Genomic DNA, 25,174 nt, shown 5'->3' on the forward strand with positions numbered 1-25,174 from the left:
AATTACAGTTGAAACGCAGCTGGTACTGAGGTTTCATTGTTCCCTCAGCAGGAAGGAAAAACAGCACATTTTACTTTAGATATCTAATGATAAACCCAGAAATGGTGTTCAGTAGCAGTTTTTTCTTAACATTATGCATGGATGGCCATCAAGAAAAACTAATTTGCCCTGCTTTGACCTCATTTATCACAAGTCATGAATAATTCGGGGTTCCCTCTCAGGTTCATTAAAGTTAAATGAGATATTTATCTCTTACAACTTCATAAAAAATATTTGAACCATGTATTGTGGAATTGATTTCTATCATTTAAAATTGTAGCCAAAAGATGTTTTTTTAAAGCTATTTATTGGTTAAGCAAAAAATGTGTTTTCTAAGTTCCTGATAACGTTTGCAATTACAGGAATTTAAGTTTTTTCCCTCATTCCTTTCACTCACTGAAAAACTTGGACTGCAAGAAGCACAAGTTCATTTAGTTATTGACCTTTTAGGTTTTTATTGTGAATTTATTAATAAATTATTGATTATCCAAAAAGAGAAGAAAGTGAGAAAATAATTTCCTTATATTTCCTGTTGGCAGCTCAAAATGCATCTGTAATATATCAGAAGCAAAAGCATAAAGTTTGTCACAACAGTGAAATCAGCTCAAAGGATCATTCAATTATTCATATTTTAGCAGCTTCTTTTATTCGTTTTTGTGTTAACTTCAACAGGAACTAGGTCAAAAACAGAAGCACTGGAGTGAGGAATGAGGATTAGTTGAGGAAGAGGGAGGAAGCTGAGAAATGTGACGGGATGGATGAGCTGTGCAAAGTTTAGCCAAGTGGAGTTTGGAGCCATGGACAGCAGACTTTGAGACGCTGCGAGACAAACATTCATGCATCTACTTTTTCTTGCTGATAAAGTGGATGCATGGACAGCGTGACATCATGCACACAAGGTGGATGAGGGTACGGAAAAAAAAAGGGAAAAAAACGTGTTTGTTTGCTTGAGCTTGTACAATTTCTATTGTCTTTTTTTGGGCAAAACAGCAATAATTCACTAAAAGCTGACTTATTACTACGCCTTGCTGCAGCATCAGGCGGAAGAGGGAACTGTGGAAGACATCGGCAGCAGCTAATGATGAAATCAGGCCTGTTGGAATGGGAACCATGCTATCGCAAATGTCACTGAAAATATTGTTGACCTTGACAGATAAAATATCGCGTTTCACAGCTGAATTATATCAGATGTGTGACGCATAGGCGTGGGAGGGCTGGTGGGTTTTTTAACAATGGTCCATGAGTGATCAACACGTTGGTGCTGCTCTGTCTTCGTGATCTTTTTTTTTTTTGCTGACATTTGTCTTCGCTCCTCTTTGGTGACACATGGTTTGTGTCAGGATGATCAGGAAGTGAATCCACGTCTGGTCTGAAGCCACGACAGCTCACAAGTCAAAGTGATGAATTTCCTCCCTTTGCCTTTAACCCTGCCGACACAGAGAAACTCAGATTTCTTATAAAAAAAATAACAGAATAAAGAACAGAATTTGATTAAATCTTAAGCTTTCCTGAAGTATTCTTGGCCTGCTTTTGGAGAAAAACATGTATGGACAAAGGTCGCAGTGTAAAGTTTTGTCTTAATCCTGGTTATCAAATTATAGGGAATTATAGGCATTTTTTCCCATCATGACTTTATGTTGTTTTTTTTACCCTTAGCAGCATCTACTCCGTATTAAAAAAAGGGTGGCACAAAACAGTTTTGTGTTGCAATTCTTTATAAAGTAAAGTCAGTTTTTAAATATTTCAGCTTGAATGACAAGAAGGACAAATGATTGTCTCGTAAGCTGCTTACTTATGCTATGCAGAAATGTGCATTTGTAACCTTGGGGAAAATGTCATCACTTGCAGGTTTGTGCAGGTGAGTGATTTGGCTCTGATACCTGCAGCATATGAAATCTAACTTATGTAAATGTGTTCATTAAAATGTCTTTTCATCATGCAAATGGATAACTTTAAGTGCTTAGCTAGTTTTGAGTGCATTATTATTTTCTAATCCATCTCATAAAATTCAATTTTTATTTATCTCAAGAAATAGATAACTGTTGGTATGATAATTTAAAAAATCTCCAGATCTGCTTTAAAGTAGATCATTCATGGCAAATTACCATTTTTTTCCCCATCAGATGACTTAACAATGTTGAGAAATCCTTGCATTGCTTCTCCTCTTGGGAACTGCAGTTTCTTAACTTTCAAATGAAAACCAGGTTTGCTAAGCGGCCATGGCGGCGACCTGATATGTCAAGGTTGAATATTGTTATTTGGTGGTGAGCTGCACAAGTTGAACAGATTCTGTGAAGTCTGAGTGGCTCCTCTGGCCGGGTGCCCAGTCAGCTCTGTAATACCATTTGGAGTCAGGTTACACAGTCTGAAGGAGCTGCTCATCTTCTCAATCAGGCAGAGGGCCACACAGTCATTATTGAAAATTTGTGGAGTGGACAGTCTATACTTGGACTGACCTTAGAGCACAATGCTCGATGCAGCAGAATCAAGATACTCCCTGCAGCCACCTGTCCTCACTTGGAGAGATAATCACATAAATGTGGGGGCACACGGCTTTGATTTAATAAACCTCTGCTGATGTTCAAGTGTAGGTTTGGTCATGAAAGACATTTCTGAAACCAAGAATCATCATTGCATCAAAGGCATGTCCAACCAGAGAAAGAAGATGGTCCACATCTGGCCTAATCATGACCAAACAGATCTGCCAATGACTTTTGGGAAATGCAGCTCAAAACACCATAAAGGACAACCTTTTTCTCTGTGTTACTTCTTCATTTTTGTGCTCCAAGTTAACCAGGTTACCTTTGTAGAAAATCAATCTCCCTGATGCCTATTGATGCAAATGTGCATCAAACCACTTCTGCTCCAAAACTAACTTGAATTAACATCTACTTGAAAGCAAAAAGTTAATGGAAATGTGTTCACAGCTGGAAATAAATCCAGGAGTCATGGGGTTAAAGCAACAATTTCATTCATTTTAGTTACTTGATTATCAAAATATAAAAATAAAAAAAAGAGTTTTGTCAGTAAATGGTCACTAATCCTTGGATTGCATGTGTCTCGGGGGGACCCTTAGGCACAAATGCAGATGGCAACATTTACAGCACCAAGGGCTCACCTGAGGGTGGATATGGGAAGCATGAATTAACTTTAACACTGTGTTTGTCACAGGTTCCAATCAGTTTAATGGGCTTTGCTTAAAAGAAGCTGAATTTGCCACGATTCACGAGTTTATAATGAGCGTAATCACTAAGTTGTTGCAAGATTTAGATGCTTAGTTTACAAGCATACACATGAAAAAAATTAAATGGCATTTATTGAAGTTTATTTATAGACATTCTGTGAAGCATGCATTAATATGTTTACATTTTCGTTTGATTGCATTCTATTGCACCTTGAATGCGCATAAATTTCCTAAATTAACAGTCTGATTAATTCTGTATTGTGACAACTCAACTAACACATGCAATACTTGAACAGCATTTTAGGTTTGTTAATGTTATGTAAATATAATTATGTATTTTATATATATATATATATTTTTTTTTAATCATAAAACTTTTGTACCTTTCATAAGTGTTTATGGCATTTTGTCCTTTTTTAACACACTTTTGTGGTTTTAATATGTAATACATTTGACAGGCAAATCTTGGTGTAGCACTTTTTGGAATTTATTAAACATTTTTATTTGTCATTAATCATAATTTATTCTTTTTAGGTCCCCTGCATCGACGGCGCGCTTTGTGAATACAAAATTCCGGGGTTTTGTGTAGTCGAATGCTATTGGTTAACTTAGCGACAGATTTAGCCAATCACATCGATTCTTCTATCACACGGGAAAAAACTGAAGTTGTCCTATTTCCTCTTCGACCAGTAACCTATGACTGTGGTGAGTTTTGTTGAAATATTTCTGCTCATTTTGTCTCTGTAGTTCTTATCTTTAGGTTTAGTATAAAACGGTGATATTTATGTACGGAGGATTTCAACGGGGGGAGACAGTTAATCTTGACTTTTATTCCGTCGCCGCCATTACACCACCGAAGAAGCACATCCCGCCCTCCTTGTCGAGGCTTTTCTTCTTCTTCTCCTCGGGTTTAAAAAGTAAGCACCACTGGCCCAAGTGGCAAAACGGATTTCGACGCCAGCTGAAGCGGTTTTACTTTACGTCTGCAGTTAACGAAGCGATGGAAGCCTGCCTCATTAGCTGCTGAGTTAGCTGCCTCCCCGGGGTTGCATGATGTTAGCCGTTTGAAAAAGATGGCCATCGCTGCATTAGCAGCACGGTGGTTACCAGAGAAAAGCCTCCGTGCTATCCAGCTTAACTGTTAGCCGACACTGTCATAGCTGCTGCCTGCTAGTTTGAAAAACATGACAAGACATTGACTATTATTTTGTTTGTTCCTTTTACCCATTTAAAAGAGCTTATTAAATACAAATCATACATATTTTCTACATGAGACGCAACAACACAACAGTAGCGACTTAGCTACTGTAGTAGCATTAGCAAGCTCAGTGTGCTAGCAGCACGAGATCATTGTCCATAAACATTTCCTGCGTGTTCAAAAGCCAAAGTCCACCTCTATAACATGTTGTATAAACGAATAGCTAGACAAAATAAAATGCATAAGAATGACGCTATGCTATATTTTACTTTTTAGAAATGTACATCAAAATGTTCCTAAAAAAGTAACTAACAGTGTGGTTATCTGTCACACTAATGTTTATAAAAGCTAAATAGTAACATTTAACTCATTTAGAAAAATTGACCAGTCATTTAACTATTGACATAATCTAAAAAATAAACAGATGTTAGAGCTTAACAAGTGGATGGTTGTTTTCACAATTTATATATATACAGTATATTAAAAAAAGTTCAAATTTGAGAGCTAAACATATTTTTTTAAATACCAATACTGGGGGGGTAACGATTCGTTTTAACAACAGTTTGATTTCAATAATTATATTATTGGTTCCTGATCCGTCTCTTAAACGATATTGGTGCATTTTGAACGATCCGATTCACTGACCTAAATTTGGTCCAGGACATCTTTTGCTAAAAATTTAATCAGAGATAAATACCTGGATAATGAACGGTGCAGGTGAAGTTTTTCCATATTCTTGATATTTCTTGCAAGATTATTTAATATAAATTAAACATGTGTACCAATAGGTAAACACGACTAATGGGAAAAACCCCATTCACATTTGAGTTTCATAAAGTTCAGCCCACTGTTGTTTTTCCAGATAAACATGAAATAGAACGTTTTAAAACTCTGTATGGTAGGCCTGCACAATAAATGGCAAATTTATCCTTATCGCGACATCAAGCTGTGTAATATGCATATCCCAAAAGACAGCAAAAATTGCAATAAATGTTACCTTAAATGTGCTGAAACAGTCTTACGGCCGTTGGAAGTATTTAACAAATCCTTTTATGCATTTGACCAATCAGATGGAACCCTTCACGTTGTTGACCAATCGGATGGAGCCCTATATGTTAGATCAGTGTTTTTCAACCTTTTTTGAGCCACGGCACACTTTAACCTTGACAAAAATCCCGCGGCACACCAGCATCCCAAAAAAAATAAAAAAGCAGAAATTCATGGTCTGTATTGATCGACAGCCCCCCCCCCCCCCCCCCCCCCGCTGCCGCAATAGGAAGTTGCTGCTGTTTTTTCTAAGAGATGAAATAAAAGTTAAATTAGAAAATTTAGAAACTGTTTGTTGTGTAATGAGTCGACGTTTCACAAGGTCGACTCATTAGGCGCTGTCCCTTTAAGCCAATGCATTATGGGAGATGTAGTGTGAAAACGGCCGAAAAAGGGCAGAAGGACTCGCGTCTCTGAGCTTCATTGTTTTGTTCACTTTGTTCCACGGTCTGACACCGGACTCTGTGGAAAGCTACACCGCTAAAGACGAGCTGTAGCTGGTATTTTTGTTAGAACTGAGCGACTTTTCAGCAGAATTAAGAACAAGGAAGTGAAGACTTTAAGCACTTTTGATTGGTCAGACTGATGACATGTGATTAAGCCTTCAAAAATGATTGGCGGAGACAGTTAAAGGGGCGGGATTTTTCCGCAAACTGCTATAGCTGGAGGGTAATCGCGATACCGTCATTCTTTTCAAAATGTCTTTAATAGAATTAAATAAACACAAAGAAAAAGTAATTTTAAGATCTTTTATATTCCTAATTACTCAGTGTTTTCTCAATGCCTGTTTGGATGAACAAAGAGCTGATCTCCTGGAGATGGAAAATGTTGTTAGAGCAGTTAATGAGGGCAAATTCCCACGGCGCACTTGACCATCTCCCACGGCACACTAGTGTGCCGCGGCACACTGGTTGAAAAACACTGTGTTAGATGTTCGCCTCCTATGTAAATGATGGTCATTTGGAGTATAATTTTTAAACTGTTGCAGTGAATTGGAAATTATGTTTTTGGTTGTTTTGCTATTTGTTCATGTACCGCAAGTTATATCGTCATCACAATATTGATCACTAATATCGCATATCGCGAGTTTTCCCCAAATGGTGCAGCCCTACTGTATGGTCACGTCTTTGCTAAATTCAAAGTGTCGAAATGATGCATTGATCATTTTTTGCTGCGATCACGTGTTTTGTCCACTGTGAGTAGTTTTTACATAGTAGTTAAAAAAAAACCAACCTACCATGTCTCAATCCAAATGGTATTTTTAAATATTGATCAAACTGATTTATTTATTCTTTAAATGATTTTATAATGGTATAGTTCGATTAACAATTTGCCCCAGCCACATCAATCTGGTTGCATCGTAAAAATATAAATCAATTCAGTTGAGGAATCATTACACCCCTAATAAATGCTGAAAACGTTTTTAGTTAACCAAGTTACAAAGAATGCATTAAGTAAAGTCTCATTTGTCTATTTTTGTTCACATGCTCTCCACGTTTGTAAATGCATTTTTACTATGAATGCATTACTGGATACATTTTCATATCAATATAAAGGAAAAAGAAAAAAAATCCCCAGAGAGATGATGAGTAATTAGATATTGACTAACCCAAAATCTGACACATAATTAGAGCAAATTTACAGTGAATTCTAAAAGATTCTTTAACAACTTTAGTTATGAATGGATTTGTGTTTGTTTCTTCTTTTTCGTTTACTCATTTTACTTTATCTACATAGCTCCCTTCAACTATTAGCTACCTACCTTAAAGTCCCACTCTGATCCTCTTTTGATGTATTTTCACAGCATTCCCAGTGGTTTTTAATTAGGATTATACCGTTTTTACTCAAAATGAAAACACCTCGTTGTTTTCTAGTACATTGTCTCTGCAGAGCGGCTGGAGTTGATCAGAAATTCGCCTCACTACCTTACAGCCCCTCAGGTCCCCAAGCTAACATTATCTGTGCAACACAAATGGCGAGCAATATTGAAGCCATCCAGCTGTACAGTTTTGAGCCAGATGTCAGCTCAGATGAGGAAAACAAAGCTGTAGGTGAACCTATTTGGATCCAAGTGGATTCATTGAAATGGAGCGGAGCATGGAGCTTGTGGCTTGCCATCATCTTTGTCACTGCTATTGTCCAATGGGATTTTCGTCTGCTCCTGATTCACAATGATTTGATTAAAAAAAATACTCAGAAATGCGTTATTAAGCATAATTTTCTTAATATATGTCATCCATCACGAAAAAAATGCTACAATAACATGTAAAAATGCCCAAAACACAAATTTTACTGGAGTGTGTCTCTAAAATAATACCTGAAACCCATTAGCATTATGTTTTCTCAGTGACAGATGTCTCTTAAAACTTTTTGAATGCCTCTCAATCTGGGATTGTTTTTGTTTACACCAAATTAACAAATGTAGCATGATTATTCAAATTGTTATGTAGCGGTTTGCAATTACATGACAAACTGCAGTGGTGTTACTTCAGTGTTTTTACACACTGATATATCTATTACTGCGGTAATGAATATCATTTTTAAAAGAGGAGTTTAGTGCAGTTCGAGGTGTGGGGTAGAAAAGGTGGCAACGGTTTTGTTTTGATTACAGGTATGCTTAGCAGCTGCAGGAGCCAGACAACACCTCCACTGGGTCCAATTATGATACATATTTAATTGATGTTGGAGCTAAATATCAGCTCTGTTCGTGAAATGGCACAGAGACTGCGAGGTCTTCACCTGAGCAGGAACCTGCATGGTCAAAATAACAATTATCTCAGGCTCGGCACTCGATGAGTCATCTTGGCAACTGCAGAGAATTTTGGCACTCGTGTTCCATCTGCCTTTATATGCAGACACTTGTAATCATCAGGAGAGGGCAATGTTCACATCCTAACTGTTGCATCGGTTGCATTTGGACAGGATGGAAGTTATGATGGCACTCGTATGCTCAGACCGTGCACTTGCTTTCTGAACTGTTGCACTTTTGTCGAAATCATTTGATGTTATTTATTTTCATTACGGCGTGTCTCATAAAATGTTCATGATTTTCAATCCCCCAGGGCAGTCATGGAGACTTCGTCCGTGTACATGTGCTTCCCTTGCTACCAGGAGTTTAACACTTTAGAAGAGGTCCTCAAACACCAGCTGACATGCACGGCCGAGGAGGAACAACCAGCTTCATCTGGAACTGACCCGCTTTCTGTCCCAGTGTTGCAAACACAGGTAAAACCCTCACACATGCAGTGCTGCTCTCTGTTTTAATCACGCTTTAAGTTAACCGGGGAAAAGAAAGAGGGGGGGGGGGGGGGGGGGGGGGTTATTGAGGCAGTGTGCTATTAAATAATCAGCCGTGTGATTGCACAAAAAGCCTGTTAATCATGTTTGGAAAGGAAAGAAGGCACAATATTTAGTTCTAAATTGACAGCGATCTGTCACTCATCATGGTAACAAAGACCTTGATGCGTTGAACACTTGAACATTCAACAGTGAATCACCTGTAATCACTGACAGGCTCTCTCCAAAGTGTCACCTTGTATTTATATTTGATTTAGATAGACTTTTAAATCAGACATATAAGCATATACTCAAATAAGCAGTGAATTCCTTTTCTGTTGCTATTATTTTCTTGAAATAAAAACCCACACAACTTTTGGATTTGTTTTTGGAAATCTCTATGGGGGGGGGTGCTAAAAATGGTTGTGACAATGACATTCCATGTGCCTCCCTCCCCCCTCCATGGCGGCTGCAATTTATACAGTAATGCACACAATGTTGTAGCTGCACCGACTACAATAGTCTGACTGAAATGTGTCTCCTTTTGCTTTTGGAATTCTGTAAAAGGTTTTAGAGAAGTTGTGTACAAACCCTGACTAATGTTTCTGTAAATTACAAAAATGCCTTCCAACATATTTGGATCCATTGTCAGTGTTAAACATGAACATAGTAATCACAGAGTTTATTGTTTCAAATGGGTTCTCTGTTTTATTTCTTAAAGACCCACTCCGATCATTTTTTGCAAAAGGTTCCCGGTGGTCTTTTAACTCTGATTATGATGCTTTTAGCCAAAATGAAAAAAGCTGTGTTGTTTTCTGGAACATAGTTTCTGCAGAGTAGCAGTAGTTGAAAATGGGGCCTTTGGGGTGGAGCAACCCCGTCCCCTCTTCCCCTCCTCATTGCTGAGAGCTCTGAGCAGGGAGCTTGTTTGTCATTTCTACGTCACAAATAAACTCTTTTTCAAACTGCAATTTTTTCGTCTGCTTCTGATTCACAGCGATTTTCAGTGAAGGAATAAAGGAATGCAGTTTTAAGCGTACATTTATTTTATATGTCATCAGAAAATGCTACAAGCACATTTTAAAAACATCCAAAAAAGGATTTTCCTCAGAGTAGGTCTTTAACAATCACAAGTTCTCAAATCTGTCCTGATTAGCAGCATGCTTTTTAAGGACCTACCGGTAGTTTTCAGTGAGATATTTCTATGTTTAAATGTTTTGGAGAGGATGGACGCACCCACAGTAACCCAGCAGTTTCCTTTTTTTATGGTGTTAGTTGCAGCCTGTTGCTCACAGTTTTCAGCTCGTTTACTTTTCTTATGTACTTAGCTTGTTAATTTCATGACAGCTCATAACCCTGTGTCACATTGCTGCAATTAAAATGTGAATCCTCAGCTTTTCTATGCAAAACAAATATTATTTGGTTGCCGTTGAGCCAAACACTGTCTGTGGAAGCTGTTGGGTACATCTCTATTGAGCGACGCTAGAATGGCAGTTTGGCAGGGAATGCCTTTGATGATTAAGGGGTTTTGTTCTTACAGTTTCTTTTGACGTAAGCCTGTACTTCTTATGCAAACGTTCAATATTTATTGAATGCAGATGCACTCAAGAATCAACAGCCTTGTTTGTGGTAGAAAGGGAAAATGGATTTGGATGTGTTATGCGTGATGCTGCATTAATAATTCTGATGGTATCAGTGGAGTAATGTTGTTGTGATGACACATATATATTAAGGTAACACATAAAGCATTTGGATGCTGATTTGGACTTATTTAGATAATTATACTGTGAAATGAATTATTTAGGCATAATGAGTGACTTGGTTTTTTCATGTACAAATGCTCTACATCATGTACATGTGCACTATAACTATAATTAAATATATTTTAAAATGTGTACCATCCTTACACTGATTTAGTCTTTGCTTGTGTGTTGGCAGAATTACCGTAGCAGATTGTTTGTCACAATAATGACTCACTAATGAGACAAAGAGGTGTGGCGACACTGAAAGTTGATTTATTATTATTGACTTCATTTTCTAGAATGTGCGCCAAGTAACTCAGATTTTTGCAAACACGAAAAATGTAACAGTTTGAGGCTTAAGTAGAGCTTGTTCTATACGTTTCAAATGAAATTGAGTGTTTTTTGTAATGCAGTGAGGCATAATAAGGGAGTGCTGGGTGTTTTTGGGTAGTTTTGGCTAAAGGAGGAGAATGCGGCAGAAGATGGGGAGCAGAAGGAAAGCTGTGGAACAGATTGAGGTCTGTGACTCCACATTTACATGGGATCCATGGAGGTCAGATGAATCACCAGAGTGTATCTCATGCCTCACTTGTAATAAAACATTCTGTTGTTTCCTGATATTGTTATGATCCTATTCTTTCTCTTCTGCTGTAGAGATGAACAGTCTCTTGTACCTTTTTGTGTGTGTGTGTTTTCCCTGCATCGTTTTTTTCTTCAGGTGTGTAAAGTTCCAGCCTGTATTTTGCATTGAAGTCTTTTTACATAATGAATTTATTCAGAATTTTGTCCGATGCATTTTACGCTAGAAAATCCTCTTTTTGGTGCATATCAGCAGCATAAAGACACGTTCTAGCCAGACTTTCAGAGTGGTAAAAGGAGTTTTAGGGTTTGACACCGTGAGCTCAGTCTTGTCATGTAGCTGGCACTCTTTTTTTTTTCTTTCTTATTTCTCTTTGACAGCTTCAGAAAGCCCCCAGGGTTAAAAGCAGTCATTGGTCCTCATTTAGCAGAAGGGCATGGCTCTGTGAGCTTGCTCTCGAACTTCCATCTTTTACAATCCTCAACATGCGTCTATAAAACATAGTGACGCTCATGACAGACAGATTGCATCCGGAGTCGCCAGTGGGGAAAGGGTGCATGATAAATGCTCGTCAGTGCCAGTCTTTCTCAGCTGGAGTAAAATCATAAAACCAGCATACCTTATGGCCTCTTGGGGCACAGTTTGTCAGAAGTGGCTTTATTGCAAGGGTCTTCATTGTCTTGGCCAATATAATGTGACATTGATGTAAAACAAAGACTTGTGGTCTCCCTGTTCAGCCCAGAACTTTCAAGAACGCTGCACTGCTGTCTCTTTTTAAATGGATTAGTTAATGTTGCATGCTTTTATTTTGGTGGTCATGATAAAAAAAAAAATCTCAACATTGAAATAGACAAACTTTAGTAGAGTATTGCATATTTTTAATTACAATCATTATTCTAGGATTTCTCTTTCTGATTACAAGATAAGATAAATTCTGGAAAAAATATTTGCAAATTGCATTTTTGAACGTTCAATGACGAGAAAAACACAAATGGAAAAGAATTTGAGGTGCAGATTTGCAAGAATGTTTTTCTGTAGCTCGCTGTACTTAAATGTTTGATAGCAGGCCTTCTTATTCCTCCTCCAGATTTTATTTTCTATATTTTTAAAGGCTTATTTTAACCCTTGAGTCCAATCATTTTGATGGAATAATGAAAGTGTTCTATTTGTTTTATTTAGCAATATTTTTCTGGCATTGATTTTTGCCAGGTTTTTAGCTGCTGCCAAGAATAATTATTTCATGAGGTCTATCAAAAGAATCTGTTGCTTTAAGTGACTGTGCAGTTATAGATTAAAGTGCATACAAAAGCATGATCCTCCAGCTCGTGTTTTTAGTCTGCCAGCCTGATCAGAGAACTCACTGCCACTGCATTTAAGATGACGTTAGTTGAGAGGATGAAAACATCCGCGCACCTCCAGTGAATTCAAATTAACAGGACATGATCTAAGCTGAAGTTTCTGATCTCTTACGGGTTTCATTAGAAAAAAAACTCTCAGGATAATCTAACCGTAGACTCTACTATCAAAAACATCTCCTTTATGGGTGAAAAATTTCACTTTTCACAAGGAATTATTTTATCTGTAAATATTTGATGATGTGATTCTTACATCCTTACATTTTATGATTTTTTTCTATTTCCTTCTTAATTAAAATTGTTATTTTTATTTATATAAGGAAACTAGGGGGATAAAAACAGTTCAAAATAGTTTAAGGGAGTAAAATACTTAAACCAGTACAGATGACCAATAACATGGATGGGTAAATCCTCCATGCTTTACCCAGATTTTCTCCTTTTTTCTTATGGAGCAGTGAAATGCACATAAGAAAACAAATGAGGCATGCACAATGGCACATTAGAGCTGTCAGATGGCGCAGCAGGAGGTTTAAAATTTACATTTGCGTTCACATTTTTGTCCGCTTGGCTTGCTCTTTAATGACTTTCTTTGCAGTAATTAAAAAGGACTATGATAGCAGTGGTGTTCACGTTACGTCAAGAGTTTCCATGGCAACTACAAACCTACAGCTCCGCGGAAGCGGGGTTGACAGAGCCGCCCAAATTGGGATGCCTCCTGACTTCTGTATGAAAAGATGTTTGTTGATTCTGCCTAATACATAATTTATTCATAATAAGGACTTATAGCTGTTGTGATGTTTTATTTAAACATACAGCTGCTTTTATACGAGTATAAATTGCACATTAGGTTTTTCGTAAGGTATGAATAGGGATCAGTGTGTTACAGATACAGTGCTACACTCACAGACCTGCAGCTCATACAAATCATGGCTGCATGTGAAACATGTTGAACTGCTGTGACTGCAAATTCCTTTAGCCTCGACCTTGATGCTCTCTTTTATCATCTAAATGGATGATGGGGAGCAAATGTAAAGCCCTATGGAGTGACCTGTTCCACCCAGACAGACCTTTGGTTGGTTATCAGTCAGGCTTAGGCCTTATCTTGGCTGGCTGGAGTTCTTAAGTGGAACCTTGGCTCACAGCGGATGCTTTCTAAATCACCTCAGTTTCCCTAAAGATGAATCTATTATCCCTCATATGCTTAAAAAAAAAAACTGATGGCAAATATCACTGGTGGGTTTGATCAGTTTTTCCATTTCATATTGTTTCCCAATTGGTCTTGAAAAAATAGAAAAAAATTACAGTCATAAATGCTAAAAAATCACGTTGACCTCTTTTGTCTTTGCAGCAACATGTGATAAATATATCCCAGGCAGTTGGAGTCCCACAGTCGGAAGTGTCACAGATTGAAGTCCATGCAGGACATTCCTCTCTGCAGTCTGAGGATGAAGACCTTGATAAGCAATCCTCGGACCAGCCCAGAATCCTTTACCAGTGTGGAGATTGTGATGAACTTTTCAAGAGCCTCCAACAGTGGCAGTTTCACCGCAGAGAAGGGGTATGCCAGCAGGATCCTTCAAAGAGCAAGGATAAGCTGGATTCAAACGTAGACCCAGAGGCCATATCGGACCTGAGCGAAACGATGCCTTTGTATGAAGATGGTTCCTCGTTTTCACACAATGAAAGCCATCAAGCAGAGTCAGTGGATAAGCCTGCAGATAATATAGAGGAGTCTGCAAAGGCCGCTTCCTCTCAGAGCACAGAAGCTGAGGTGGCAGCCTCTAATCTGGAGGATTCGTCTCCAAGGAGAAGGGGCTCTAACAAGAAGCCTAAACCTGAACCTGTGCTGCTGTGTGTGGATTGTGGCTTATGCTTTGGTCTGGTGTCTGAACTGGTGGCGCACCGTAAAACCCAACACGGCTTTGAGGAGGCTCTGCACCGCTGCTCTGTGTGTGGAGAAAGCTTCCTAAACACCACCCTCTTCCTCTATCACCGCAAACAGCACCGGCAGAAGGGCGAGGAGAAGGTGGTTGTGGTTCCTGAAGTGGTGCCAGAGGAAGTTTATACTCAGAGTAATGGCACCACTGAGCACGAGGCTGCAGGTCTCGCCAGCAGTCCCTCCCCCACGTTCACACAGCCGGAGGTGTTCTTTTGCATCAAATGCGGGGAGAGCTGCAACGATGAAGAGGGGCTGGTCAAGCATCGGAAGGAGAAGCATAACCTCAGTGAGCCGCTGCACACTTGCTCCACCTGTGGAAAAACCTTCATGAACACCACTCGGTACTTGTACCATCGGCGTGCGCACAGCTTCACATCCGGGGAGAAGGCTCACAACAATGATGAAGCCGTGGCCACGGAACCCGAGGAGAACCCACAGAGCACAAAACGACTCATGTCCCCCTCCACCTCCGGCGATGAATCAGGATTACCGGCTTCAAAGAAAAACAGGCCCTCCTACAGGATCGTCAGCGCTAGCGCGCTAAAAGGTAATTGGAAATCATTATTTAGAAAAGGAAAGGCCATCAGTCTTTGGCAGTTTTGACCTTGCTCTTTTTTTATGTGCTCAGGCAACAAAGGTTCGGGGAGTAAAGATGAAGTGGAAGGAGGCCCTGCCGCTGACTCGGACAACACAAATCTCCCCCCGCCTGCCAAGCTCTTACAGGACTGGGCCCGCACTCCGCTGCCCCACGTCTGCCCCTACTGCGGCAAAAAGTTCACACGCCGCGTCTTCCTCCGCACACACGTCTACAGCCACACCGGAGAAAAGCTCTTCACATGCAAGGTGCCCCAAAAACTTTCATCCAAGTCATTTTTATGAATGTTAGGATGGTTTTGAATGTGAAGTATTTATGGATAGAGTATGAATGAAGGCTTTCAACCTTTATTTTGTGTCTTTGGATAAGAATTAAATATAAAAAAACAACAACCTTTGAGTAAATATGTTGTCTTAAAGGCCCATGGGCATCGATGAGGAAAAAAAACTGAATTATGATTTAAAATATTCATGTACTGTTTGTTTGTAGAATACATGGGTCGTGCATAACAAATAGTCTGCCGATGGGTTCTTGCATTTTTGAATTTAGCTCCGCACAACCCTATTTTCTTGCACAGAGCAATTAAAACTGCAGCAATCACAGTTTAGCACAAATTCTGATTGTTGTTTTGAAGGTGTGCACAAAGTCGTTCACCAATTCCCAGAGCCTTCTGCGACACAGCATGAGCCACACGGGGAACAAGCCGTTCTGCTGTGATGTTTGTGGGAAAAACTTCTCGCAGTCGGCAACACTGAAGAGACACCAGCAGATTCACTCATCACTGCAACCCCGGCGCAAACGAGGACGCAAACCGGTACGGTCTCCACTGTTTTCTAGTTTGTCTTTTTATCCTGAAGCAGAAATCCTATTTCAAAGGTGGAGGTGTGGAAGAAAAAAAGTGCGTTAGAACCGAGGAGCTTTGATGAGGCCTTATGAGATATCATACATTCTCACACAAATGATAAAAATACAAATGATAAAAATTAAAAAACAATGCAGTGACATAAAATGCCTTAAAATGTCTTTTTAGAAAAACAAACTACTTTTTTAACCACTATATTACTGTTTGTAATAGAAAAAATGGTTCTTAATTTGAAATAAGAGTTAGTGTAATTTTTTTTCTATTGGTCTTGACTGATGTTTTCCTCCGTCCAGGTTTGTGCTTTGGACAGTGAAGGAGCAGCTCATCTTTTTGCCTGCCCCAACTGTCCTTCACGCTTCAGCACTGAAGAACAGCTCAACCATCACAAGTAATAAGACTTTGCTAATATTATTAGAAGTATTTTGCAGCATGGCATTTGCAGGTGTTAGGTGGGAATAATGTCAGATTTGTCCGTTTTCAGTCAGTCGTTCTCCAGCTCTGTTTACCATAAAGATACATTTGAATGAAAGAACTAAAGGACAGGATTTAGATAACCTTCCCCCGTTTTGCCACAAGCTGTAGGAGCTGAGCTGTATCCAGCTACCAAAAAGGCCTTTAAGCTGTGTAGCAGACATGCAGGGGTGTCTAGGTGCCCTTGAGCTGTAGCCACTCATGATTGACAGAGAGAGTGCCAGTAAATTAAGATGATAATGATAATACGCTGGGATGGTGGAAGAGCATGGTCCCGTCCTGCCTGGCTAAGCAGAGGAGCAGATATTGACTACAGTGTGGGAACTTTCAGTAATGTGCTGTAAGATGAACTGATCTACTGAGTTACCTATGGCGTTTGCTTCAGTACTATACAGGCAGTGCTACTTCTTAGGTGAACGTTATGATGCTTAAAATACATTTTAGCTCTGAAAACCAGAAGACCTGCTGATATTTGGACAACTGTTGATGTTAAAGCAACGAGAATGACTAAAGATGGTTTTCTAACATGTTATTCTAAATACTCATTGCATTTAGATGCATTCAAGGTTATTCTTAGTCTGACTTTTTCATTCTTCTAAATTGGTTTTGGCAGTTGTTTGATTTTGACCAACTGGCTACACTATCGGATTAGTTAAAGACTGACAGATGGTTCATCCAATCATCTGCCAAGTTTTTTTTCCCTTTTTTTGAACTGTTTGGCCTTTTCCAAACACATTCTAGTGACAAAATCCCAGATGGTTTGGTGTTGGTGACTGCTGTCTGGTCAAAAGAGGAACTTGTGTGTGTGTGTGTGTGTATAGACAAACTTGGGGGGAGGGGGGGGGGGGGGGACATACATTTAAAAAAAGAAGAAGTATGTCATGGCTTCAGTGCGTAAAAATCAAACTGTTGTCAAGTCAATGGATTTTTACAGCACATTTTCATAACAAGGGCCATGTAAGGATACTCTGAAGGGCGACATAAACAAGTTCAATTAAATATAGTGTAATTTAGTCAGCTGTGTTCCAGTCAGATCCAGTTCTAATTTAATTTGATCCACTTTCATTGTAATTGAGGCATTAATTATAGCTGGATTTATTTCTGAAAAATAGCCTTAGTTAGGGTATAGAGTGGTAGGCAGCAGTGGACACAGCGTGACAATATTAAAGAACGTCACAGAAGAAGTGTCTTTCATTTTGATGCTCAGCGCTGGAGAAAGTCATTTCTGGTCCCTTCCTTGTCTTGCTCAAAGGTTTTTTGTGTGGTTTACCACAATTTAAATAAAATAAGTATAGTGCAGTATAGATTATAAATACATTTGTTTGTGACACACTCCAGTAGTTGAGCCATGGGCTTTTTTTCCCTCCTTTTTGAATGAATGTTCTCTAAAATCCAGCTTGATGTAACATCAGGTGAATACATTCCTACTTTTCTTCTTCCCCCTAGGCTCTACCCCCATATTAATGTTAAGCAGAGCAAAAATATAATCCTAGATGACCCAACTGCGCCTTCTTTGATTTTACTCCTAGTTATTCATCTTCTGTGCTTTATTGCCAAAAGCCTATTGTTGAACTCGAGTGCAGCAAAGTACCTGCTGCTAACGCTTGCAGCCCAGAATTTCTGATCTGACTGGGGTTTATTTTCTTATTTTATTTAAGGCTTTTGTTGAATTTAAATAAAGCTGTTTGCAGCAGCTCTTCTGCTTCTGTGTCCATATGCATCTAAAGACTTTCTTTGTCTGGGCAGACTGCTGCATACGAGTCACCCGTTCCCTTGTCCAGATTGCGGAGAGGCCTTTAAACGCCGGAAAGACTTGGACCTTCATTCCCTCACTCATCAAGGTGAGAATGTGTGTGTAAAACGCCTTCAAATTTCTTTATTTTCTTCTTTGGTCAGCAAGAATTCACAGAAGTTTTCTGTGCTACAGAGTTTGTGTGAGTGAAATAGCTGTTTACTTTTCCCCCCATATTCACCTTGGCTTTAGTCGATTAGTCGCCCTGTCTGATCCGTGTGTGGGGAAAAGCGAAATGTGATGAGCATACAAAGAGTCCACGGAAGGGCCGATCCCATGCTTCTCTCTAACGGAAACCAATTAGAGATGATGTTCTTGTCTGTCCAGCAGACACAGAATTTGTATTGATTATCTCAAAGCTGGTGATAAATGAGCCCATTGGCTTGTCTGGGTGGCCTATCTTGATTATTTATACCTGTGTTTCCACGCTATACTGTATGTATGTCGTTCTTCTGCTGCTGTTGACTTGTAATGGATTTGTGGGCCGCGCAGAATGGAAAAATGAGGAGGTAGATATAAGTGAACTGGGTCAACATTGTTGTCACTTTATCTTAATCAGCGGGGATGTTGGCACGGCAACCTCATTAGTTAGGCTTGAGAAGTCAGCGTGCAGCAGAGGTCAGGGGTGCGATTCCCCTCTGAGAAAAATGATAAAGATTGATCTATTGATCAGTCCAGGGCTATAGGCTGAGATTGTCCTTATTAAAGGTTTAATGAGTTGGTCCCTGGTGAGAACACAGTGGACAAACCAAATGGGAAAGACAGGCGGGCTCTTTTTGAATACACTGACGATTCATCAGTGTTAAACGCCAACAGTTTTATCAGCCAGGTTTTCTGGAGCAGGGTTTGGTAGTGAAGTAGGTGTTTTGCCAAGTTCCAATGCCTAAAAACCATTGACTGTATATAAGAACTGGGCTGAGCGACAGTGACATCACCCTGAAAATGATTGACGTCCGGCTCCAGTGAAATGAAGTCAATTCGGTCGCCATTTTTTTACGATACAGACGCCATCATGTTGGAGCCAGACGACGTCAGTTGGCAGTAATGGTTTGAGTTGGTCTGAGTCAGCATTTCTATGGCAACCACTCTCGCCAACCAGGAGTGATCTTGTTGGAAGTCCACACCCCTACATCTTAAAAGCGGGCTTGAGAGAATCTGTCAATCAAATGTCTCGAACATTGGACATGAGACCAAATACTTTAATTTTTGTAGTGAGTGGCCAGTTTATAACCTGAATAACTTGCACTACAAAAAGTATGAAAAAAGGAGTTTCAAGAACATGTTAAAAAAGGTATCAAAGCAAAGATGATTATTCTGACAAATGTAATGACTGACTAATGGTTTATTTTTTAATAGAAGTCTATGGGATTTTGGCTTCTTAGAGCCTGTGGGTACTTCCTGTTTGGAGGTTGGAGGGGTCACTCAGTCCACTACTAATATACAGTCAATGTTTATGACTCAAACTGTCTGCTGATTGCTTCTAACTGGGAAACAAGATAAACAATTAGCGACAGCCTTTCTGGTTTACTCAACTCTTATTGAGAAATATTCTTAGGATCAATTCAAAAGAGCTCTAGATTATTTATAGTTATTTCATTTTTGCACATAAAATACAGATTGATGGTGATAAGAGGCATAAAAACTAGTGAATGAAACCTTTGTGTCAGATTCTCAACTCAGAATCTTTAAGACAGCACACAGCAGACGTATTTTTGGAGGTCGATATGAAAGTCCTAGATCAGAGGCAAATTAATGTCGGCTTTGTGAATGGGCTTCTTAATGCATTTTGGCAGTCCTTAATGAACCTGGTCGGCAGGAAACACACTGAACTAGTAGTTAAACACTTAATTTTGCAACAGCATTGACTAAGTATCCATTTAATATGGATCAGTCACAGGAGTATCCACAGGGGAAAGCAGTAAATCATTACAGCTGGATTCAACATGTTATGTGGTTTTGTTCATTATAAATCCATTATAAAAGTTTACTGACAGTCACATTTTTATGAGTGGAGTAATTGATTAATTCAGCAGATGTTTTAGCAGCCATTACGACTCAAGTTAATGTTCTCCAGTTCTTGGAGTACATGGACTCAGATGAACTTTCCTTGAATCTTCACCAATTAACACATTCATAGTTGATGTTTGGTTCTCACCAGCATCCACGTCTATATCTACTCCCGTTAGTACAGAGCAGTTGCTGTTCCTTCAGGCCTTCTTCCGTTTCAGGAGATAATCCGTCGTGTGTTTTAGGAGGAAACCCGCGCAGGTGGAGGGAGAGCGTGTGCCGTCCACACCAAATGCATCCTGGGATGCTTCATTCTGTCAGGTTGCAGTGATAACCGCTGCATCGCTGTGCTGCCTCAAGCTAAAACCAGCCATCAGAAATGTCCAGCAGCTATTGCTTAGAGAAGGGATCGTGACCATCTGTTTCAAACTTGACACTGTTCCAATTGCAGACAAGCAGCCAGCCACATGTCCTCACTGCGCATCCCAGTTTATCAACCAGTCTGTGCTGGAGATCCACCTTCAGCGTTGTCCCACCACAGAGGAGGAGAGGAACGCGGGGCGTGGAAGAGGCCAGGGGCGAGGACGAAGCACAGGACAGGTAGGGGAAAACTCTGTCAGAAACAATAATGAAGTGAGTAGAGTAGAAGCTGCTTCGCTTTTGCTGAAACCCTCTCATCTGTGATGGCGTATTAGTTTATTGTGGTGTTGCAGCTCCAGAGCTGGAGACCAAACAGTGTATGGAAGGGTTAAACAAACAGCAGCAGTGAGGTGAATCTGCTGTTGGAAAAGGTTGGCTATACTTTTCTAGATTTCAGTTTGCAATCAGCTTTTCTGTTGCTGCAGCTAAAACTTTTGTCTTATGACCAGCTGACGCGCCCCTCTACAAAACCTCCGGTCTTGCTGTTCCCAGCTCGCTCTTTCTGTCTCCTGACTGCACACGATTTGTCCAAGTGATCTGAAGACGTTGGGATCCCGGATCCAGACAAAAACAAAACAATACAAAAATCTGAAGATTGCCCACAGTCACAACCGTGTCTGTCAGTATTACTGTGTAAATAGTATGTTTCTTGTGTGTCACACATTTTGACCACAAGGAATCTCTCTGGTTACGCCTCTTTTGGATTGCACGATGCTAGAATTCTCTGCCAAATCGCACACAAAGACGAGAATAATCTGCCCTTGAGGGAGCTGCGTGAATCTGAAGAGTGGAGATGGAAAAAGAGAGCAGCAGTTCTGCCTCTGCTGTGTAAAAGTGTCTTCAGACTAACTTTACTATTTTTCTCGATTTTGTTCTGAGAAAAGAGGTTTTTTTGAGGCACAACGAATGCTGGATGACTTGAAGTTGCGGATGGAGATTCTAGATGTGGATAATTACAGGGAGGTTGAAGAATTGCTCTGTGAGATCTGCGGGGATGAAAGACAACCTTGTATATCTGAACCACTCTCTTAAAGGAAACTGTTAGTGGTTTAATCAGCTCTAATCAAATTGCCAATGTTGTTTTATGTCAGACTTTCTAAGTTGGAAGCCATTTTAAACTCCTCTGTACTCATGTTAGCATCTTTTTGGTCCTCTTTAATGCAAATTCTCAGGGAAGAAGGGGTTACTGTAACAGAGTTCACATCTCTAGAAGGTCCCTGGTGCTGTGACCTTGTAGCTGCGTCACAGTTTGACCTTGAAGCCACCCCTTTCATTCTTGGTCTCCATCTCATTACCCTCTGCTGTGTCTCCATCCCATCTTTTTCCCCTCTCTTCTGTGCCATTATTCTACCCGCAGATTGAGTGCGACCTTTGTGGCCACCGTTGTATGACACAGGAGGGCCTGGATCTCCATCGCTTATCCCACACAGGCCAGACCCCTCTCAAATGCCCCGTGAGGCCCTGCCGCCGCCGATTTACCTCCAACAGTGCCCTGGAGGAGCATGTGCTGGCGCACTTCCAAGGAACGCTCAGCAAGTCCAAAAACCGACCTCGCTTCCGCTGTGAGATTTGCCACAAGGAATTTGCCTACAAATCCACCTTCAACGTTCACATGAGGACGCATACTGATGAGCGGCCCTTTGAGGTAAGAAGGATAACAGTGTGTGCTTACATTGAAAAACAAGGCGTTTCTCTCAGCTGTCAGAGGCAGATTTGTCCCTTTTTATACACCTTCTTCAAAACTAGATCTGAACTTAAAATGCAGCCCTCTCTGTCGCAGCCTTTAGCGTCTCTCGGGTTCTGGACCACGGCCATTTGTGCAGTTTGTGTCCTGGGGGTGATTCCTCCCTCCCTGTGTACCTGTGATTAATGACAGGGCTGACTTAGGGCCTGTCAGCTCCCCTTTATGCCTGTTACTATTTTGGGATTCAGTCTTCGCTCTCTTCTGCTCGTTTGATGGGGCAGGACATCAACCACAGACCCATCCAAGCCCATCTGGGCGTGCAGGGCCATGAAATGATTTAATCTTTGTGGCTTTGCTTCAAACCATTTCTATGACGACAGAGTTTCAATGTCGTCCACATGACAGACAAGAAGCCAGTTATTTGAATTCATTTCAATTTACCTCAGGTTGCCCTGTTCCTGGGGGGAAAAAAAGGTACATTTTCTGAGTAAAATTAAATCAAACCTAGACAAGAAGACTCACCTAGGTTTTGAAGATGTTTCCTGTGCAGATTTGTCTGCAGTATATATGTCTGCGTACATGAATTATTAAAAAAATCTTTTTTTTATTCTTTTTTACTTGTTGTACTTCATGTCAGCACATCTGTGAAGATTCTCAGCCATTCAGGTCATACTTAAACGGAATCTGCTCCTCCAAAGTTTGATCTAGGAGACGTTTTGTTGCTTCTTCACAGCTTTGTGGAGTTCAGCTTATTCGTGTGTTGACCAACTCGCTGTCGGCATTCACTCAATATTAAATGACACTAAATGTTGACTTGCTGATTAGCGTTTTGATTACTTTGAAACGGTTAACTTCTCAGTTCACTGGCAGCATTTGTTGTGTAACTAATCACACAAGCTGCATAATTGATCATATTCTCTTCATACGAAGCGGAAACAATTAGTCGATAATTGATTATTTAAGCAACAGGATATTAATCAACAGGAAATAATAAAAAAACAAACACATTAACTCCATGTTTCTCTACTAGTGTAAAAGAATATGTAAATATTTTTAAATGATGTGGACATTTTTCAATACATCTGACATACATTTGGCTCCCATTTATTTGTTTGTAACAATATTATTTTATTTAAAAAAAATCAAATTTTCGTCTCTTGCATCTGCTCTTCTTTCTTCAACTCCCATTTGTTATGTGTTTTGTCATTTTCTTGGCTCTTCTCCATCCTCTAACAGTGCACCACATGTGGGAAGCGCTTCCGCCAGCTGCCCCATCTGCAAGACCACATGCGAATCCACAGCGGGGCGCGGCCCTTTTGCTGCTGGATCTGTGGCAAGAGCTTCAGCGTGGCGGCGCGTCTCACCGAGCACGCCCGCACCCACAGCGGCGAGAAGCCGTACCCGTGCCCTCACTGCGCCGCCGCCTTCCGTTCGCGCCCCAACCTGGACAAACACCTTCGGCTTCACGGAGAGCTGCCGCTGTATACCTCGGAGGACGCAGTGCAGGCGGCTGAGGCCGCGCAGGTCCAGAAGGTGCTGGAGGGGGCCAAGACGCTGTCGTCTTTGAGCGCCACGGCAGAGGTTGAATCGGCAACAGTACAGACCATATATGTGCTGCAAGGAGCTGAAGGGACCACTGAGACGGTCATGATCCCCTCGGATCAGCTGGGCGGGATAGAGGGAGCCTCACAGGTCGTCATCCTGCCCTCCTCGGTCCTGGGAGCTCAGGGCATCACTGTTCCCACCATCACCATGGAGGATAGTGAAATCACAATGGTGGAGACGAGCCAGTCACCCCAACACACCATCGAGTTTATCGTAGAGGAAACGGTTTGAGGTCAACTAAAAACTGTCGTATAGACGTGGACATTTTAATTTCAGTGAGTAGGTTCATACCTCCTACAGCAATCATCTAGTTTCAGCAAGTGTCATATTTTAATTAGTTGTGTTTCAAATTTGTAATGATGAATTTTTACATGTTAAATTGTGCAAGAAAGAATTTTGTAGATATGCAAAAAAAAGGCATTTGATTTATGAAGTCCTAATCTGTGGAAATCCTTTTTATTTGAAAATAGATTTGTCAGCATGAAACATGCTCTGCTTCCCAATAAAAAGCTCCAACTCCACACGTAAGCATTGTTTTATTAGCACTATGACACAAGGACAGTGAGGCATCCAACCAAACGGGAGGAATTTAAAAGCTGTTGACCTTTGTTTGCTTTTATTTATTTCCAATTTTACCAACAAATTCAGTGTTTTTTTTTTCCATTAAAGGCGATGCCAAAGAATGTGCCTTAAATGGCATATTACGGATTAGCGACATACGGCGTGAAGCGGTTTAACCTAGTAATGTTCTCTAGTAAAAATGAAAGGCGCCATCTTCAGAGAAGACATTAAATCAGGGTTCTTTTACGTTCTTGATAATAGAGGGCTAAATAAGGGTTGTTTATGTGTTTATAAGCTGCATTACTCTGATAATTGTGATGTAATACTATTGATTTTGTTGTGTGCTGTAATTAAACAGTTAGTAAAAAGGATTCAAGAAAAGTTGTAATTTGACAGACTGCGCAGTGCCAAGTAATATAATGAAATTATCCGGCACTTTCTGGATAGTTATCAGGAATAATGATCCTGCTTGTGTGCGACTGGAAAGCAGGGTAATGTCATATAAGGTCTGCCAGCACTGCAGAAGGCCCAAATTAGGTTTCTAAAGCACGGCTTATAGCCGTCTCCCACCCAGCGATTGCTGACAGGGGGGTTTGAAGCCACACATGCACTCAATCTTAGTTTGTTTTCATGTCATGAAGGCAGAAATGCTGATGATTGTGCAAGGGAAATGGAGAAATTGCAGCATTTCTACAGACTTAGAGGAATATCGGGAAATGGAGGATTCCCTCGGAGCAGGAGAGAGAGAGAGAGCCCGTGCCGGGAATTCTACTGCTTTCCTGAGCGTTAACAAGAAAAGCAGTCAATAAATACACAT

At 40.3% G+C, this 25,174-nt stretch overlaps 1 protein-coding gene across 2 annotated transcripts; it reads left to right on the forward strand.

Moving 5' to 3' along the window:
- The first annotated feature begins 3,846 nt into the window (after positions 1 to 3,846).
- Positions 3,847 to 24,319, forward strand: LOC101174532 (zinc finger protein 91). 2 transcript variants are annotated; one of them, XM_023964248.1, is made up of 10 exons: positions 3,847 to 3,928; positions 8,531 to 8,693; positions 13,770 to 14,907; positions 14,989 to 15,203; positions 15,590 to 15,769; positions 16,111 to 16,205; positions 18,035 to 18,129; positions 20,539 to 20,687; positions 21,865 to 22,152; positions 23,428 to 24,319. In XM_023964248.1, exons 2-10 carry the CDS (start codon positions 8,538 to 8,540, stop codon positions 24,025 to 24,027), a joined length of 2,916 nt encoding a protein of 971 aa, XP_023820016.1. In that variant the 5' UTR covers positions 3,847 to 3,928; positions 8,531 to 8,537; the 3' UTR covers positions 24,028 to 24,319. The 2 variants fall into 2 exon arrangements, with proteins under 2 accessions (XP_023820016.1, XP_023820017.1); XM_023964249.1 differs by lacking the exon at positions 3,847 to 3,928 and adding an exon at positions 3,960 to 4,140.
- The last annotated feature ends 855 nt before the right edge of the window (positions 24,320 to 25,174 follow it).

This window comes from Oryzias latipes, chromosome 16, assembly GCF_002234675.1.
Source record: "Oryzias latipes chromosome 16, ASM223467v1".
Taxonomy (NCBI): domain Eukaryota; kingdom Metazoa; phylum Chordata; class Actinopteri; order Beloniformes; family Adrianichthyidae; genus Oryzias; species Oryzias latipes.